Genomic DNA, 18,260 nt, shown 5'->3' on the forward strand with positions numbered 1-18,260 from the left:
TGTGCAATAAAGTGAGGTGCCTGTATTAGTGTTTGTTTCTTTTTATTGCTGAATATACCATGTTTATCTATTCACCAGTTGATAGATAATTGGATTTTCCCTATGTTTTGCCTCATATGACTAATGCTGTTATGAATATTCAAGTGCAAGTATTTGCGCAAACACATCTTACATATCTTTTGGGTAGATAATAGGAATGACATCTCTGTATCCTATGGTAAATTTATAATCAACTTTTTAGGAACTGCCAAACTTTTCCAAAGTGGCTATACCATTTTAATGCATTCACACCAAAAATATATGAAAGTTCCTGACTTTCCATATCTTTGCCAACATTAGTTATAATAGTCTTTTTTTAGTACATGTAAAGTACTAAATTTCATTGTGATTTTAATTAGATTTTTTCTAATAACTAATGTTGCTGGGCATCTCTTTATGTGCTTATTTGTACACCTTCTGTGGTGAATGGTTTCTTCAAATCTTTTGTCCATTTTAAAACTGTGTTGTTTGTCTTCTTTTTATTGAGTCGTAAGAGGTTTTTATATGTTCTGGATACAAGTCTTTCATCATGAACATGATTTACAAATGTTTTCTTTTGGTTCGTGTTTTGTCTTTTCATTTTCTTAATGGTGTCTTCTGATGCACAAAATTGGTTTCCTATCTAAGAATTCCTTACTTAATACAAGGACACAGAGATTTTTTTCTATGTTTTCTGTTAAAACTTTTATAACTTTAGATTTTATATTTACATCTCTAATCCATTTTGAGTTAATCTTTAGTATGATGTGAAATAAGATTGAAATTCATCTTTTTGTGTGTGGATATTAAATTACCTCTGACCAAAGTATTAAAAAGACTTCTTCTCCATTGAATTGCCTTCACATCTTTGTAAAAAATACATTTACCATAAGTATGAGGGTTTATTTCTGGACTCTTTATTCTGTTCCATTGATATATGTCTCTATTCTCATGCCAGTACCATACTGTCTTGATTATTGTAGTTTTATAATAATTTTGAAATTGAGAGGTAATTGTCCTCCTGCTTTGTTCTTTGGAAAATTCTTTTTTGCTATTATTGGTCTTTTTAATTTCTATATACATTTTAGGATTAGCTTATCAATTTCTGGGGAAGAAAGTCTTGCTGGAAATTTGATAAAGTTATATTGAACCTACAGATCATGTGATGTTTCTTCTTTAGTCTGTTAATATGATAGATTGTATTGAATGATTTTAAATTTCGAAGCAGCTTTGTAGCACTAGAATAAACCTCACTTGGTTATGATGTAGAATTTTTTTTATACTTTTCTGGATTCAATTTTTCAATATTTTATTGAATATTTTTACATCTATATTCATGAGGAACAACGGTCTGTAGTTTTATTTTCTTGTGATATGTTTGTATGGCTTAAGTATCAGGGTAATACTGTCCTCATAAAGTTGAGGAGTGATCATTCCTCCTCTATTTTCTGAGAGATTTTGTGGTGAGTCGAGATTATTTATACCACAAATGTTTAGTGCAATTAACAAATTAAATCATATGGCTTTGGTCTTCTGTGTGAGTGGGAAGATTCAAGCTAATTGCTTACTATTGCTGGTGGGATGTAAATTGGTGCAGCCATGCAAGGGCCATCCCTGTGTCTCAAAGCTCAGAGATAAGTCAGCTGTCTTGGTGGGATTGGAGGACAAAGAAATAAATATTAAAACCACACTATGATATCACTGTACACCCACGATAATGGCTGGAGTAAAAAAGATGGAAAATATCAAGTGTTGACAAGGATGTGGAACAACTGAAACTTGTATACTGTGCTGGTGGAGGTATTATGTTGGTACAGTCACTTTGAAAAACCATTTTTATAAACTAAAGCTGACTATGTGGAAACCCTATGACCTCACAGTTCCACTTCTAGATATATACCTCACAGAAATTCATAAATATGTTTATTAACAGATAGAAACTAAAACATTTATAGCAGCAATATCTTTAATAGCCCCAAGTTGCAAAGAACCCAAATATCCATCAATGGTAGGCTAGATAAATATGTTGTAGAATATTCACACAGTGGAATAACATGACAATAAGAATGTATTATCTACAACTGCATTAAACAATATAGGTGAATCTCACATTTATAATGTGAACGAAAGAAGACAAACACTGAAATATAAAATACAATCATTCGATTCAATTTATATAAAATACCAAACAGATAAAACTAATCTATGCTGTTAGAAGTCAGGATAGTGTTTACTCTTGGGGGTGGTGGTGGTAAGCCCTGGAAGGGAGCAAAGGGAGTGCTTCTGGAGTGTTGGTCATGTTCTGTTTCTTGATCTGAGTATGTTCATTTTGTGAGAATTCATTGAGCTGTATGTCATATGCATTTTCTGTATGCATTATACTTTAATAAAAAGGTATAAAATAAAATTGTATGCTAGAAAGAAAATCCTTTTTCTTATGAGTACTGTAAAAATTATTTAAGCAAAAATGAAAAAGTGTTTATGTATCAGTGTTCAAAGAAAAGTAGTGTTCTTTCTAGAGGTCTTTTAGTTATTAAACTATAATAAACTATAAACATATCTTAGACTAACCAACTATAATACAAAGTAAGTGACTTTATCCCATAGCAATCTACACAAAAATATACTTAATATGCATGTAGAATGAATATATCTTAACCAAATTGAATAAAAAACAAAATAAAAATTTTATGTATTGAAAGCCAATTTCTCAATGATTCTTTTTCAAAATCCTAAAGAAAGCAGAGGCTGTAGTGGACAAGACTGAAAGTCCAGTGTCCTGTGGCTCAAGGTAAGTTACTAAGGGGCTAAGAAATCTGTGGTCTGCAACTTTTGTAAATGATAGCTTTTGGGGTACAGGTTAAAAGGTATGCATTTTTTTTTTCAAGTGTGAATCATCACCTGCTGCCACAGCATGGAATTAATGAGGGAACAATTGCCACTTTAGTTGTGTATGCTGTTTAATAACTGTATTCCTGTTACATAGACTAGAGCTTTGTCTAATTTGCCAATGCTTAAAGTCAGACTTTAAATTTAAAAATTCTATTTTATTTTTTTAAAAAATATAACATGGTGACTTCTCAAAGGGAAGAGAAAAAAACAATTCCTCATGGAAGCTTATTCTGTATCTTAAATGTCAATGATCTCAAAAGCTTCTGGCTTCAACACACTGATCTGCATTCCCAAATAGGTTTTTGCCTTGACTTAGCACCCTGCAGGTATCTGGACATTGAAAACTTTTCTCACACTCTAGAAATTTGAAAATAATTTTAGCCAGTATTGAGTACTTTTACATCCCAGGCTATAAAGAACTGATCAGTGCTAAATTTATGAAGTCCTTTATCCAAAAAGTGAAACATAAGAGATCACAAGTCATCTCCTGGGGATCTCTGTTTCTACCATTTGTAGGAGCTTGACAGTTCTTGTATGAATTATAAACTCAAAAATGACTATTGCTCAAATGCTCTGAAGACTCTCCCTACACGAATAATTGTATATCAACTGTCGTGATGCAGCTACTTATATTTGAAGGATACTTGGCTTTGTTTGTCTCTGTCCCTTAAGTTGTAGTCTCTCATATCTCCTTTCCTCTGTACAATGACTGCAGCATCAGGCACTCTTCTTCCCCACTATGAGACATCTGATGAATACTCAGTTGCAATTTCCTGCTGAAGACTTTTTCAATCACTGCCTTTATAAAGTTTTTCTCCATTATGAGTTTTCTGATGTTTAATGAGGTTCGATCTGTCAGTGAAAGCCTTCTGACATTCTATACAAGCATATGGTTTCTTTCCTGTATGAATTATCTGATGCATACTTAGTGTTGCTTTCTGGATGAAAGCTTTCCCACATTTACTGCATTCATAGTGTCTTTCCCCAGTATGAGATTTCTGATGGATAGTGAGGCGTGACTTCCAGGTGAAAGTTTTTCCACAGTCACTGCATTTATAAGGTTTATCTCTAGTATGGATTTTCTGATGTGTTATGAGATTTGACCTGTCAGTGAAGGCTTTTCCACATTCAGCACATATATTGGGCTTCTCTCCTGTGTGAATTTTCTGATGCACACGGAGTTGTGATTTCTTAGTGAAGCATTTTCCACAGTCACTGCATTCATAAGGTTTCTCTCCAGTATGAATTCTGTGATGTGCAATGAAGTGTGATTTCTGGATGAAGGCCTTCCCACATTCAGGACAAACATAGGGTTTTTCTCCTGTATGGATTCTCTGATGCACACTTAGTGTTGATTTCTGAATAAAGGCTTTCCCACATTCATTGCATTCATAGTGTCTCTCTCCAATATGAGATTTCTGATGTATTTTGAGGCGTGACTTCCATATGAAGGCTTTTCCACAACCGTTGCATTTATAGGGTTTCTCTCCAGTATGAGTTTTCTGGTGTTTAATGAGATTTGACTGATCACTGAAAGCCTTCCCACATTCAGTACACATATAGGGTTTCTCTCCAGTATGAGTTTTTTGATGTGTAGTTAAGTTTGTCCTATGAGTGAAAACCTTTCCACATTCTGTACATATATAGGGCTTTTCTCCTGTGTGAATTCGTCGATGCACATGGAGTTGTGACTTCTTAGTGAATGATTTCCTACAATCACTACACTCATAAGGTTTTTCTCCAGTATGAATTCTATGATGTGTATTGAAATGTGATTTCTGGATAAAGGCCTTCCCACATTCAGTGCATACATAGGGTTTCTCTCCTGTGTGAATTCTTTGATGCATCTTGAGTGCCGATTTTCTTGTGAAAGCTTTTCCACATTCGCTGCATGCATAGAGTTTCTCTCCAGTATGAGTTTTCTGATGTATATTGAGGTCTGAATTCTGGGAGAAGCCTCTTCCACATTCACTGCATTCATAAGGTTTTTCTCTTGTATGAATTCTCATATGTCTAAAGAGATATGATCTGTGGAAAAAGGCTTTTCCACATTCACTGCATTTATAGAGTTTCTGTCCAGTATGAATCTTCTGATGTGTAACGAGGTTTGACTTGAGAGTAAAGACCTTCCCACACTGAGTACATATATAGGGTTTCTCTCTTGTATAAGCACTCTGAGCTACATCAATTTGTGGCTTCTGAGTGAAGACTTTCTCATTTTTGTTGCATTCATGGGATTTTTCTCCAGCATGGATTCTCTGATGCTCAAAGAGATGTGACTTCTGGATGAAGCTCTTTACATATTCAGTACATACATAAAGTTTCCCCCCAGTATGAATTTTCTGATGATGGTTGAGAACTTGTGTGTGGCCAAGGTGTTTTTCACATTGATTATGTTCCCAAACATTTGCTCCTGTATCAGCATTCTTATTCTTATTCTTAGCAGAGGAAGAGCTATGGACAAAATTGTTGCCATTCCCAAAAATCTTATTAAGGTTCATTGTTGCATTGCTTTTATTATGATTATGTAAGTTTAAAGTATGCTTCAAACTCTTTCCAAATGTGTCACCATTATGGAGTCTTTTAATTGAAGGAACAAGCTTGGTACTCACATAAATTATTTTTTCAATGTTTTTACATCTATAGCTCCTTTCTTTAATGAATACTTTCACATGACTTAACGAATTATTTTGGTTTTCTTGATATCTCTCTAGCTTGTCATTATCATGCCACAATTCTTCTAAAATGGAACACAATGAATCTTCTATGGATTGACTAAATTTCTCACAGTGGAATAAAACTTCTCCTGCAATTCTCTGTTGTTGGGTTTGCCCAATATCTTCATCTAAAAGTAAAAAGAAAAAATGACACAAAGAACAATTAGCAGAGGAGAGAGGGAATGTATAGTTCAGACAGGATGAATACAGAGAATGGAAGAGTCCATACTACAATAATGAAAATAGTAATAATGTAATAATACAAAATTCTTCTAGAACATTTACTATATGCCAATTATATACCATTGGTGATGTACCAGTCACTGTTACAAATGCTTTACACATAACAGCTCATTTAATCTTCACCAAACTCTAAAAAGTAGCTATCATTATCAATCAGGTTTCACAGATAAGAAACCAGAAGCACAGAGAAGTTATATAACTTGCTGAAGATCAAGTAGCTAAATAAATGAGAGGGATGGAATTTGAACCCTAAGAATCTATATCCATTAGTAGGAGGTCTAGATAGTGAGTCAAATAACCAGAAGAAGAAACTGAAACCTGTTAAAGGGAAGCCTGGATTTCAGGTATTTCAGATAGTATGTCCTTAATTACATATCAGCTCTAAAATCTTACTAATTTCTCTGCTTACTCTTGCTTTTCTCTCTGAACCAATATGAGCATCAACATTATATTTATGTGCCTCAAACACCACTTCCTCTATATCTATAGGAAAAACTGTTGCAGCATCAGGTATCTTGACATAGACAAACAGTCAATAGGTATGCGTGCTCCAACTCTATAGCCAGCTGCTAGTCTTCCTTGGTCCCAGGAATATATTGTTTTAACAAAATGTAAAATAGAAGAGAGAAAGCCATCTATGGCAGAAACTTCAAGTCATCCATCCACATCTATTTACCTCTCCTATTATAGTAACAGAATGTAGCTGGGCATAAAATTAACCAGGTTCACATTGTTCTCACTAATGGAGTATGAGCAGAAGTGATATGTGCACTTCCAGGCAAAGCCTTTTTCTTTCTTTTTCTTTTTCTTTTTCTTTCTTTTTCTCTTTCTCTTTCTTTCTTTCTTTCTTTCTTTCTTTCTTTCTTTCTTTCTTTCTTTCTTTCTTTCTTTCTTTCTTTCTTTTCAATTAAGTTTATTGGGGTAACATTGGTTAATACAATCATATAATTTTCAGGTGTACATTATCATTTGACATCTGTATATTTTATTGTGTATTCACCACCCAAAGTCCAGTTTCTTTCAGGTACCGTATAGCTCACCCCTTTACCCACTTGACCCTCTCCAGACTCCTCCCCTATATTTGACCCTCTTAACGCCATCTGCCTCCCCTTCCTCCCCCACCCCACTAATAGCCACTACTCTATAGTCTTCTGGTAACCGCTAGTCTATAGTCCATGTCCATGAGTAACATTGGTTAATGAGATCCAATGAGTTTCATTTGTACACTTTAAAAGTAAGGCATATATATATTTACACTGTGTCTTCAACTCCCATAGTTAGATTTCTTTCTATCACTACTTATGTGATCCTCTTTACCCCATATACCTCCCCTCTCTCCACTTACTCCTACCCTCTGATAACCACTAGTCTATAGTCCATGTACATGAGTCTCTGTTCGTTTGTCCTGTTCATTTGTTGTTTGTAGGTTTATATCCCACATATAAGTGATATCATGTGATTTTCCACTTTTTCTGTCGGGCTTATTTCATTTACCATGATTATCTCAAGGTTCATCCATGTTGTCGCAAATGGCAGTATTTCATCTCTTCTTGTGGCTCAGTTATATTCCATTGTATATATGTAATGCAGCTTCTTTAGCCAATCATCCATCATAGGACACTTCAGTTGCTTCCATGTCCTGGTCACTGTGAATAAAGCTGCTATGGACATCGGTGTGCAAATATCTTTTCGGATAAGGAATTTCAAGTCTCTGGGGTAAATACCCAGTAGAAGTATTGCTAGAACATATGGTAGATCAATTCTTAGTTTTTTGAGGAACCTCCATACTGTTTTCCATAGTGGCTGTACCAATTTTCAGTCCCATCAGCAGTGTATGAGGGTTCCTTTTTTCCCACATTCTCTCCAAAATTTGTTATTGCTTGTCCTGTTGAATATAGCTATTTTAACAGGTGTGAGATGGTATCTCATTGAGGTTTTGATTTGCATGTCCCTAATAGCTAGTGTTGTTGAGCATCCTTTCATATATTTGCTGGTCATTTGTATGTCCTCTGGGGAAAAATGTTTGTTCAGGTCCTCTGCTCATTTTTTGATTGGATTGTTTGTATTTCTGTTGTTATTAAGTCATATGAGTTCTTTGTATATTTTGGATATTAGGCCCTTATTGGAGGTGTTGCTTGCAAATATATTTTCCCATTCTGATGGTTGTCTCTTTACCCTGTTGACAATTTCATTTGCTGAACAGAAGCATTTTAGTTTGGTGTAGTCCCATTCATTTATTTTAGCTTTTACTTCCCTTGCTTTTGAGGTCAAGTTCATAAAATCCTCTTTAAGTGCAAGGTCCTTGAGTTTAGTTCCTATGTTTTCTTCTATGCATTGTATTGTTTCAGGTCTTATATTCAGGTCCTTAATCCATTTTGAATTAATTTTGATGTGGGTGATAGACAACAGTCTAGTTTGTTTCTTTTGGAGGTGGCTTTCCAGTTTTCCCAGCACCATTTATTGAAGAGGCTTTTCTTTCTCCACTATATGTTTTTGGGTTTTTTTTTGTCAAAATTATTTGTCCATATAAAAATTGGTTGAGTTCTGGACTCTCAATTCTGTTCCACTGGTCCATATGTCTGTTTTGCTGCCAATACCATACTGTTTTGATTACTGTTGCTTTGTAGTATAATTTGAAGTTGGGCAGATTGATGCCTCCAGCCTCATTCTTTTTCTCAGGATAGCTTTGGCAATTCATGGTCTTTTGTGCTTCCATACAAATCTGATGATTTTTTTGTTCCATTTCTTTAAAAAATGCTGGTGGGATTTTGATGGGGATTGCATTAAATCTGTATAATGCTTTAGGTAATATGGTCATTTTAACTATGTTGATTCTTCCAATCCAAGAACACGAAATATCTTTCTATTTCTTTGTATCTTCTTCGACTTCTTTTAATAGGGTCTCGTAGTTTTCATTATATAGGTCCTTCACATGTTTTGTTAAATTTATTCCTAGGTATTTTATTCTTTTTGTTGCAATTGCAAAATGAGTTATTTTTTCCACTTCTTTTTCTAATGCTTCATTGGTTAGAGTATAGGAATGCTATGGATTTTTGAACAATGATTTTGAATCCAGAGACTTTACTGTATTTGCTTATTGTTTCTAGTAGTGTTTTTGTGGAGTCTTTAGGGATTTCTATATAGAGAACAATGTCATCTGCAAATAGTAACAGTTTGACTTCTTCATTTCCTATTTGGATGCCTTTTATATCTTTCTCTTGCCTGATTGCACTCTCTAGGACCTCCAATGTTATATTGAATAACAGTGGCGATAGTGGATGACTTTGCCTTGTTCCTGATCTTAGAGGGAAGGTTTTTAGTTTTTCACCATTAAATATAATGTTGGCTGAGAGTTTGTCATAGATGGCTTTTAATATGTTAAGGTACTTTCCTTCAATACCAATTTCATTAAGTTTTGATCACAAATGGATGCTATATCTTTTCAAAGGCTTTTTCTGCACCTATTGATATGATCATATAATTTGAATTTTTAAGTTTGTTTATGTGGTGTATCACATTAATAGATTTGTGAATGTTGAACCATTCCTGTGCCCCTGGGATGAAGCCCACTTGATCGTGGCGTATAAGCCTTTTAATATGTTGCTGTATTCAGTTTGCTAGTATCTTATCTAGGATTTTGGCATCTGTATTCATGAGAGATATTGGTCTGTAGTTTTCTTTTTTTGTGCTATCTTTACCAGGTTTTGGTATCAGGGTAATAATTGACCTCATAAAAAGAGTTGGAAAGTATTCCCTCCTCTTCAATTTTTTTGGAAGAGTGTGAGGAGAGTAAGTGTTAAATATTCTTTGAACGTGTGGTAGAATTAACTAGCGAAGCCATCTGGTCCTGGACTTTTACTTTTTGATAAGTTTTTAATTATTGTTTCAATTTCCATACTGCTGATCATTCTATTTAGATTTTCCAGATCTTCTTGATTCAGTCTAAGAAGGTTGTATTTTTCTAAAATTGGTCCATTTCTTCAAGGTTATTAAGTTTTAGGTTATTAGGTTATTATATAATTTTTCATAGTATTCTTTTATGATTTTTTTTGTAATCTTATTATATCAGCCATAATTTCTCCTCTTTAATCCCTGATTATATTTATTTATGTCCTTTCTCTTTTTTCTTTAGTGAGTCTAGCCAGGGGTTTGTCAATTTTATTAACCTTCTCAAAGAACTAGCTCTTCGTCGCATTTATTTTTTCTATTGTTCTTTTTATTTTCAATTTCATTTATTTCTACTCTAATTTTGATGATTTCTTTCCATCTGCTGATTTTAGGCTTCGTTTGTTATTTCTTTTCTAGTTTTTTAAGATGAAGCATTAGGTTATTTATTTGGATTCATTCTTGTTTTTGGAGGTAGGCCTGTAATGACATGAACTTTCCTCTTATGACTGCTTTTGCCATGTCTCATAAGTTTTGATATGTTGTACCATCATTATCATTCATTTCTGTGTATATCTTGATCTGTTTTTATTTCTTCTCTGACCTAGTTATTCTTCAGTAGCATGTTGTTTAATCTCCAAGTAATTGTGGTTCTTCCTGATTTCTTTTTTCAGTTGATCTTTAGTTTCAAAGCATTATGATTAAAGAATGTAGTTGATATGATTTCAACCCTCATATTTGTTAAGGCTATCTCCGTGTCCCAGTATGTGGTTGATTCTTGAGAATGTTCCTTGTGCACTAGAGAAGAAAATAGAAGCAGCTGTTTTGAGATGGAAGGCTCTGTAAATGTCAATTATGTCCAGTTGGTATAATGTGTCATTTAAGGATGTTATTTACTTACTGATTTTCTGTTTGGATGATGTGTCCATATCTGACAGTGGGGTATTTAGGTCCCCTACTACGGTGGTGTTTTGGTCTGTTTCTCCCTTAAGTAATTGCTTTATATATTTTGAGGCTCCATGATTGGGAGCATAGATATAAATAAGTATTATGTCTTCTTGGTGTATGATTCCTTTTATCATTATTGAGTGTCCCTCTGTATCTTTCTTTACCTCTTTTATTTTCAAGTCTATTTCATCTGATATTAGTACCACTACTTCTGCTTTTCTGTGAATGCCATTTGCTTGAAATATCATTTTCCACCTTTTCATTTTGAGTCTATATTTGTCTTTGGAACTGAGATGTGTCTCCTGGAGGCAGCATATGGTTGGGTTTTGTTTTTTGATCCATTCTGCAACTCTGTGCCTTTTTATTGGTGAGTTCAGTCCATTTACATTTAGGGTGAGTATTGAAATATGAGGTCTTCATAAAGCCATTTTATCTTTTGCTTTCTGGTACCTTGGTGTTTCCATTGCTTCCTGGTCCATGTGTTTCTGTTTTCTTTATTTTGGTTTGCTTTTGTGGGTTTTCCCTCTGGTTCTTCTTGTTTCATGTTATATATTTCAGTTCTGAATCTTTGGTGTGTGGTTACCATTATGAATATGTAAAGTATGGTCACACACACACACACATACACACACACACATACAGTCATCTATTTTCTTCTTCACGTGCCTTATTTTCATGCCCCTTTGCGAATATGGATCTTTGAATCCTCCCCTTTTTAGTCATTGTTGTCTGAATTTGTTCCTATGTATGCTCAACATTCATTACTATCTTGTTATAGCAATTCCCTTCTTATTATTTAAGTTATAATGCTCTGCTCTTAATAAGGGTTTCAGTCCTCTGCTTCTATTTGCCTGATAGTCACTTTACTCCTAATTTTTTATTTTGTTGTTGTTGGTATTTTGTTTTAGGTGAGCTGACCCCTTTCAGTATTTCCTGTAATGCAGGCCTCATAGTGGAGAATTTCCTCAATTTTTTGTATGTCTAGAAAGGTCTTAATTTCTCCTTCATATCTAAAGGAGAGCTTAGCTGGATACATTATTCTAGGCTTGTAGTTCCTTTCACTTAATAGTTTAAATATTTGGTTCCATTCCTTTCTAGCTCTTAAGGTCTGTGCTGAGAAGCCCAGTGATATTTTAATGGGTTTTCCTTTATAAGTTACCGTTTTCTTCTTCCTAGCTGCCCTGAGAATTCTATCTTTTCATTGATTTTTGGTAACTTTAATACGATGTGTCTTGGTGAAGGCCTTTTTGGGTTGAGATAATTGGGTGTTCTGTTGGGTTCTTGAATTCCAAGCTCCAGCTCATTCCTTAGATTTGGGAAATTCTTGTCCACTATTTGACTGAAAATGCTTTCTAGTCCGTTTCTTTTCTTCACCCTCAGTAATGCCCATTATTCTTATGTTTCCTCTCCTGATGGTATCAGCTAGTTCTTGTATTTCTCTTTCATTCTTTTTCATTATTTGGTTTTTCTCTTCTTCTTTCTGATTTATTTTTAGATTTCTGTCTTTAATATCACTGATCCATTCCTCCATTTGGTTGACTATTTCCCAGGCTTTCTGTTTCATTTTTCGAGTCTTACAGTATGTTCTTCATCTCCAGAATATTTATTCTATTTTTCTTGAGGGTTTTAACCTCCTTGCTCTGCCATTTAGTTGTTGTTTTGAATTTCTGAAATTGTTGATATGATTTGTTTTGGATCTCATTGAGTTTTTTCAGAAGTACCATCCTGAAGTTTCTGTCATTTAAGTAGCATATTTGTATATCTGTAAGCTTATTTTCTGGAGAGTTTTCTCTTTAATTCTGAGATGCCTTGTCATCTTGGTTGTTCATGGTGTTTAATGGATTATTTCTCCACCTGGGAATTAATGGAAGTGTATTCTGTTGTTTTTCCAGAACAAAAATTTATTATATAAAGGTCTCCCTTTAGCCTGCTGCAAAGAAGGCATTCTTCTTTTGGTTTCCAGTAGGTGGCATCTAAGCCTCTTGGATCCCTAGCAGTTTCTGTAGCATTTGCTCAGATTCCCCTGGGGCTCCTTGGTGATGGGTCTGGAGGTTATGAGGGGAGGGACCCTCTGGGTCAGAGTTGGGGGCTGCAGCTCAGCTTCAGTTTTGCAACCTCCACCAGCAAAAATCAACTGTTGTTCCTCTGCGGTCCCACCTTGCTTCTCTGCTTTCCGCCCTGAGGACTGCACCCTGCAGCCGGCTGGCCACAGCTCACAGTTTTCCAAGGCAGAGCTGTTCAGGGAACTCGCCACAGGAACTTGTCTTCCTTCTTTTCTCCTTCTCCTCCTACAGAGAGCTCCAGAGGCTGTGAGGTAGCTTCAGTCTCAGTGGCAGCATTTGCTCAGATTCTTCTGGGGTACCATGGTAATAGGTCTCGGAGGGTATGAGGGGAAGGGCCCTCTGGGTTGAGGGTTGGGGGCTATGACTCGGCCTCGGTTAACCGGGGCCAGTGAAAATCATCTGTTGCTTCTCTGCAGTCTTGCCCCACTTCTCAGCTTTCTGGGGCAAATCTTCTTTATTCTTCCTTCCCCTTTCTACTGGATTCAACAATCACCCAATATTAATCATGCAGCTGACAACTGCCCTAGGAGATGGCAGAGCAATGATTTGGGACATGGTCCCAGAATGATGCATCAAGATTAGAGCTGACGTGTTGAATGGACCCATTCACCTCAGAATTCTTATATGAGAGACACACATTTATATTAAGCTTGTTGTTTTACTCCTCTGTGCATATTCAAAATGGATTATTCTTAATATTAGCTCTAATTTCAATACACCTCTAGGAAGGTGCTATGAATTTATAAAGCAGATATGGTACAACTCATATTGATACTCAATTTGGCAGTTTTGTGTTCTAACAAAATGAATTAATATGCAAAGGCTAAAATTGTTAACGTTTCACGCAGTTGTCTTCCCTTTTCAAATGTAATATATGGTCCTTTGAATTCCTCTGAGCAGACATTTGAAAAATGCTCTGAAAGAGAGCAAAATGTACTTCTCTCTCTCTCTTTCCAAATTGAACAAATTTAACTTTACTAAATATTTTCCATGCGTGGCTTTGGAAAACTAAAGAATAAGTGTGCCAGTTATCAATTTATTGTCTTTCAATTTCAAATTCCAGCTTCCTTGTCCATTCTATAAAAATGAATCTAGGTTTCTTTAAATATGTTATTCCCTTAGTCAGGTGCCACAATGATGAGCTTGGTTAGTAGAGGTGAATGGAGAGACATTGCAGGAGGAAAGGGTTTTGCTTCCTGGTTCTAGTGGGTTCTCAGCAGGCGCTTCCAACTAGGGCAGCTTGTCTAGCACCAGTCTCATGCAGTGTGGGTGGTTTTGCCAATATCTGGCTCCTGATGCACATATAACTTCCCCCGCATCCAGGTCTTACAGTGCAGGTGGCTTCTTTGGCACTCAGTTCCTGCAGTGGGTAACCTCTAGTATCCAGCTCCTGTAGCACCAGTAGCTTCCCTAGCTCTAGGCTCTGCAGTGCATTGTAACCAGCAGCACCTGATGATTTACCCTGGCACTTCTCTCAAATGATTGGTAGTGAAATATCTCCATCAAGACATTTCCCCATGGTCAGGTTTCTCTGGAACCTCAGAGAGCAGATTTCCAGCAAGTGCCACCAGCATGGCATAGAAACTGTTTTGCCATGCCATGAACACAGCTATGCCTCCCTGAAAAAGTCTGGATCTCATCCCTTGGAAGTGGGGGAAGCATTTCCTTGGCTGCTCCATCACAGTCTTAGAGGTACTGTCTGTTCTTTAGTCTCGCTATTCCTTTATTCTTTAGAGGTCTCTTTACCTTTACTAGCCAATCCCTTGTTACTGCAATCCCACTATAGCTATTAATTCTTTATGTTATACTTTCCCTGCTCAAATTAGTATGTGGTTTCTCTCTCCTGATCAAAGAGTACAAACTTCCAGTTAAAAGATAAAAAAAGTTCTGGGGATCTAAAGTACAGCATGGTGATTATTGCTAATGATATTGTATCATATACTTGAATGTTGCTATGAGAGTAGATCTAAAATGTTCTTACTACAAAAAAAGAAATGGTCACTATGTGACAGGATGGAGGGGTTAGCTAATACTACAGAAGTAATCATTTTGCAATATATAAATGTATCAAATCAACACATTGTACACTTTAAACTTACACAATGTTATATGTCAATTATATCATAGTAAAGCTGGAAAAAATAGTATACTTAGGGATAAATCTGACAAAAGATGCACAAGACCTGTACACTGAACAGTAGAAAACATTGCTGAGAAAAATATAATTAGTCATGGATTGAAAGACCCAATAATGTTTAGACTTCAATTCTCTCCAAACTGATTTCAGTCAATGTAACCCTAATCAAAATTCACTTTTCTAGAACTGAAAAACGAATTCTAAAATTCATATAGATATATACTAAGGCCTTAGAATAGCCAAAACAATTCAAAAGAGAAGAAAACAAAGTTGGAGAACAAACACTACATGATTTTAGATTTATTACATAGCTACGCTAATCAAAACAGTATGGGAGTGGTGTAAAAACAGATGAATAGATTAATGGAACAGAATGAAGAGTCTAGAAAGATTCCAGTACACAAATGACAACTGATTATCAATAAAGGTACAATGGCAATTCAGTTGAGAAAGAATAGTTTTTTAAATAAATGATGTTGACATGACTGTATAGTCGTGTGCAAAAAATGAACTTCAGATTTCCAGTCAACATGGCAGAATAGGTAAATGCTGTGTTTGCATCCTTTCATGACCACATCAAAATTACAACTAAACTTTAGAACAACCATTATTGAGAATCACCAGAAGTCTAGTTGAACAGAAATCCTATAACTAAGAATATACAGACTGGTAGGAGAGGTAGAGACACAAAAGCAGTTGGTTCCACACCTGTGCGTGGCAGTTAAAAATCAGGAGGGACATCTAGGCTGTGGAAGTCCTCCCTGAGGAGTGAGGGGGCCCAGCCCCACACCAGGCTCCCCAGGCCAGGGTTCCAGTGCTGGGAAGAGAAGTCCCCACAAGTTCTGGTTATGAAAACCAGCAGAGATTGTGACTGAGTGAGACAGAGGGCAGCTGGAGACCCAGGCACTTCACTTAAAGAGTCTGCACATAAAATTACTCCATGATGGACTCACTCATTCTGAGTTTCAGCACTGGAGCAGCAGCTTGAAAGGCACCAAGGACATATGGGGTTGGAACTGAATCGTCTGGCTTCAGGGCAAGAGCTGGCGGGGCAGCTTTCTCCCAGCAGTACTGGTAGAATCCGTTATTCCTTTGTTGAGACCTCCCACTCCTAGCATGCAGATGGAGGTGGCCACCATATCTGTCTCTCCATCAAACTGGCTAACACTAGTCTCACATGGCCCTAGTGACTTCCCTGAGACCCAACCCAACCCAACTTGCAGGCCCACCCAAGCCACTGTAAGTGGCTTTTCCATATGAATGGTTTGTCTTGGCACATGCTGCAGACTCTCCTAAAATCTCTCAAAGGTTGGCTAAACCAAAACAAGAAGTATCTGGCCTGTACATGCCCCATAACTCTTGCTGGGCAACCCCAAGCCTGTCACTAGTGGAAGGTGGGTTTGGTTCAAGGCTTGGCCTCTTGAGGCACCTCCAAGCCCAGCACTGGTGGTGGCCACCTGCTGATTGCTTGGTGGCTCACACCAGGTTGCCTTTGGCGGAGCACAAGATTTAGTTGAACTTTTCCTGTGGCAGTACCTCCTAGGAGGTCCCAGGACTAGCACGCCTAGTGGTTGCCTTCAGAACATACCAGGGACACATCTGAGGACAATACACCCTTAGGCAAACTGGATAATCACTAGAGCCCCACTAAAGTGAATTCTGCACCATAGGATCATCTCCTGCACAACAGCTCTTTTACTGTAGTCATGGCCAGTTCTCACAGGCAATAAGCCCAAGGGTCGATCCTTCCCACTGATGTACAAACAACAACCAAGGCTCAACTACAACAAGGGGGCACACACAACCCATACTAGGGACACACCTGAAGCACCTGGCTCAGGTGACCAGGGAGATTGGGCCCCACAAGGCACCTACTACATAAGGCCACTATACAAATATGGGGAGACATAGCAGCCTTACCTAATACGTAGAAACAAACACAGGAAGGAAGGAAAAGTGGGAAAACATAGAAATATGTCTGAACTGAAAGAAGAAAGCAAAACTCTAGAAAAAGAACTAAGCATAATTGGAAAAAGCAACATACCAGATGCAGAGTTCAAAACACTGGTTATAAAAATGCTCAGTGTTCTCAGTGAGAACATCGAAAAAGAACTAGGACACATAAAAATTGAGATAAAAGACATAAAAAGAACCAGTCAAAATTAAGAATATAATAACCAAAATGAAGAATAGATCACAGGGAATCAATAGTAGATTAGATGAACCAGAGAATCTAATCAGTGATTTAGAAGATAAGGTAGCAGAAAACACCCAATCAGAACATCAATAAGAAAAAATTATTCCCCCCACCAACAAAAAAGAGAGTTTACGGGGCCTCTGATACATCAAACGTACCAACATTAGTATCATAGGGATACCAGAAGAAGAGACAGCAAAGATTTGAAAATCCATTTGAAGAAATAATAATGGGAAATTTCTTTAACTTGACAAAGAAAATATACAAACACAGGAAGCGCAGAGTTCCAAACAAGATGAATACAAAGAGCCCCACACCAAGCCACATCATACTTAAAATGCCAAAGGTTAAAGACAAGGAGAGAATCTTAAAAGCAGCATGAGAAAGGCAGTTGGTAACCTATAAGGGAACTCCCATAAGGCTGTCAGTTGATTTCTCAACAGAAACTTTGCTGGCCAGAAAGGGATTGGCATGAAATACCCAAAGTGATAAAAAGTAAGCACATACAATCAAGATTACTTTACCCAGCAAAGCTATGATTGAAAATCAAAGGACAGATAAAGATCTTCCCAGACAAGAAATAGCTAAACGATTTCATCACCACTAAACCAGTATTACAAGAAATATAAAAGGGATTTCTTTAATAAAAAGAAAAAAGTGTAAAAAATATGAATAATAAAATGGCAACAACTACATATCGACAATTATTTTTTTCAACAACTATTTTAAATGTAAATAGATTAAATGATGTCAGAAACATGGTGGAGTGAGGGATGTCCCCAGATCTTTCCCCTTGAAACAAAAATAAGCTGAACATCTAACTTAATAAAAAACACCCAACCTGTATAGCAGCACGTCTGAGTGAGTGATCTGCTAATAAGAGCTACAATAGGTCAGATTCACAGCCAATCGGTGGTAGACTAGCAGAAACAAAGAAGCTGCATCTTGCAGTCAGAACTCCCTGCAGGGGAGACAGTGCAGCGGATTACCTGAACAGCCTTGCCTGAGAGAGCTGTGAGCTCCATGCAGTGGCAGTGCCCAGGTATCAGGGCAGAAAATGGAGAAGTGGGGATGGCAGAGAAGTAACAGTTGATTATTACCAACCATGGTTGCAAAATGTCAGGCTGAGCTGCAGCTACCACCCTCCAACCCAGAGTGCA

The 18,260-nt window shown here is 36.7% G+C and overlaps 1 protein-coding gene across 2 annotated transcripts in view; it reads right to left on the reverse strand.

Moving 5' to 3' along the window:
* Positions 1-1,919: 1,919 nt before the first annotated feature.
* ZNF41 (zinc finger protein 41) overlaps positions 1,920-18,260 on the reverse strand; it is a 53,625-nt gene continuing 37,284 nt past the window's right edge. For both annotated transcript variants that reach the window (XM_036226987.1, XM_036226988.1), the window contains one exon: positions 1,920-5,755. In XM_036226987.1, coding sequence (XP_036082880.1) covers positions 3,699-5,755 — 2,057 coding nt within the window. In that variant the 3' untranslated portion in view covers positions 1,920-3,698. The remainder of the gene's footprint in view (positions 5,756-18,260) is intronic.

This window comes from Rousettus aegyptiacus, unplaced genomic scaffold (assembly GCF_014176215.1).
Source record: "Rousettus aegyptiacus isolate mRouAeg1 unplaced genomic scaffold, mRouAeg1.p scaffold_m13_p_9, whole genome shotgun sequence".
Taxonomy (NCBI): domain Eukaryota; kingdom Metazoa; phylum Chordata; class Mammalia; order Chiroptera; family Pteropodidae; genus Rousettus; species Rousettus aegyptiacus.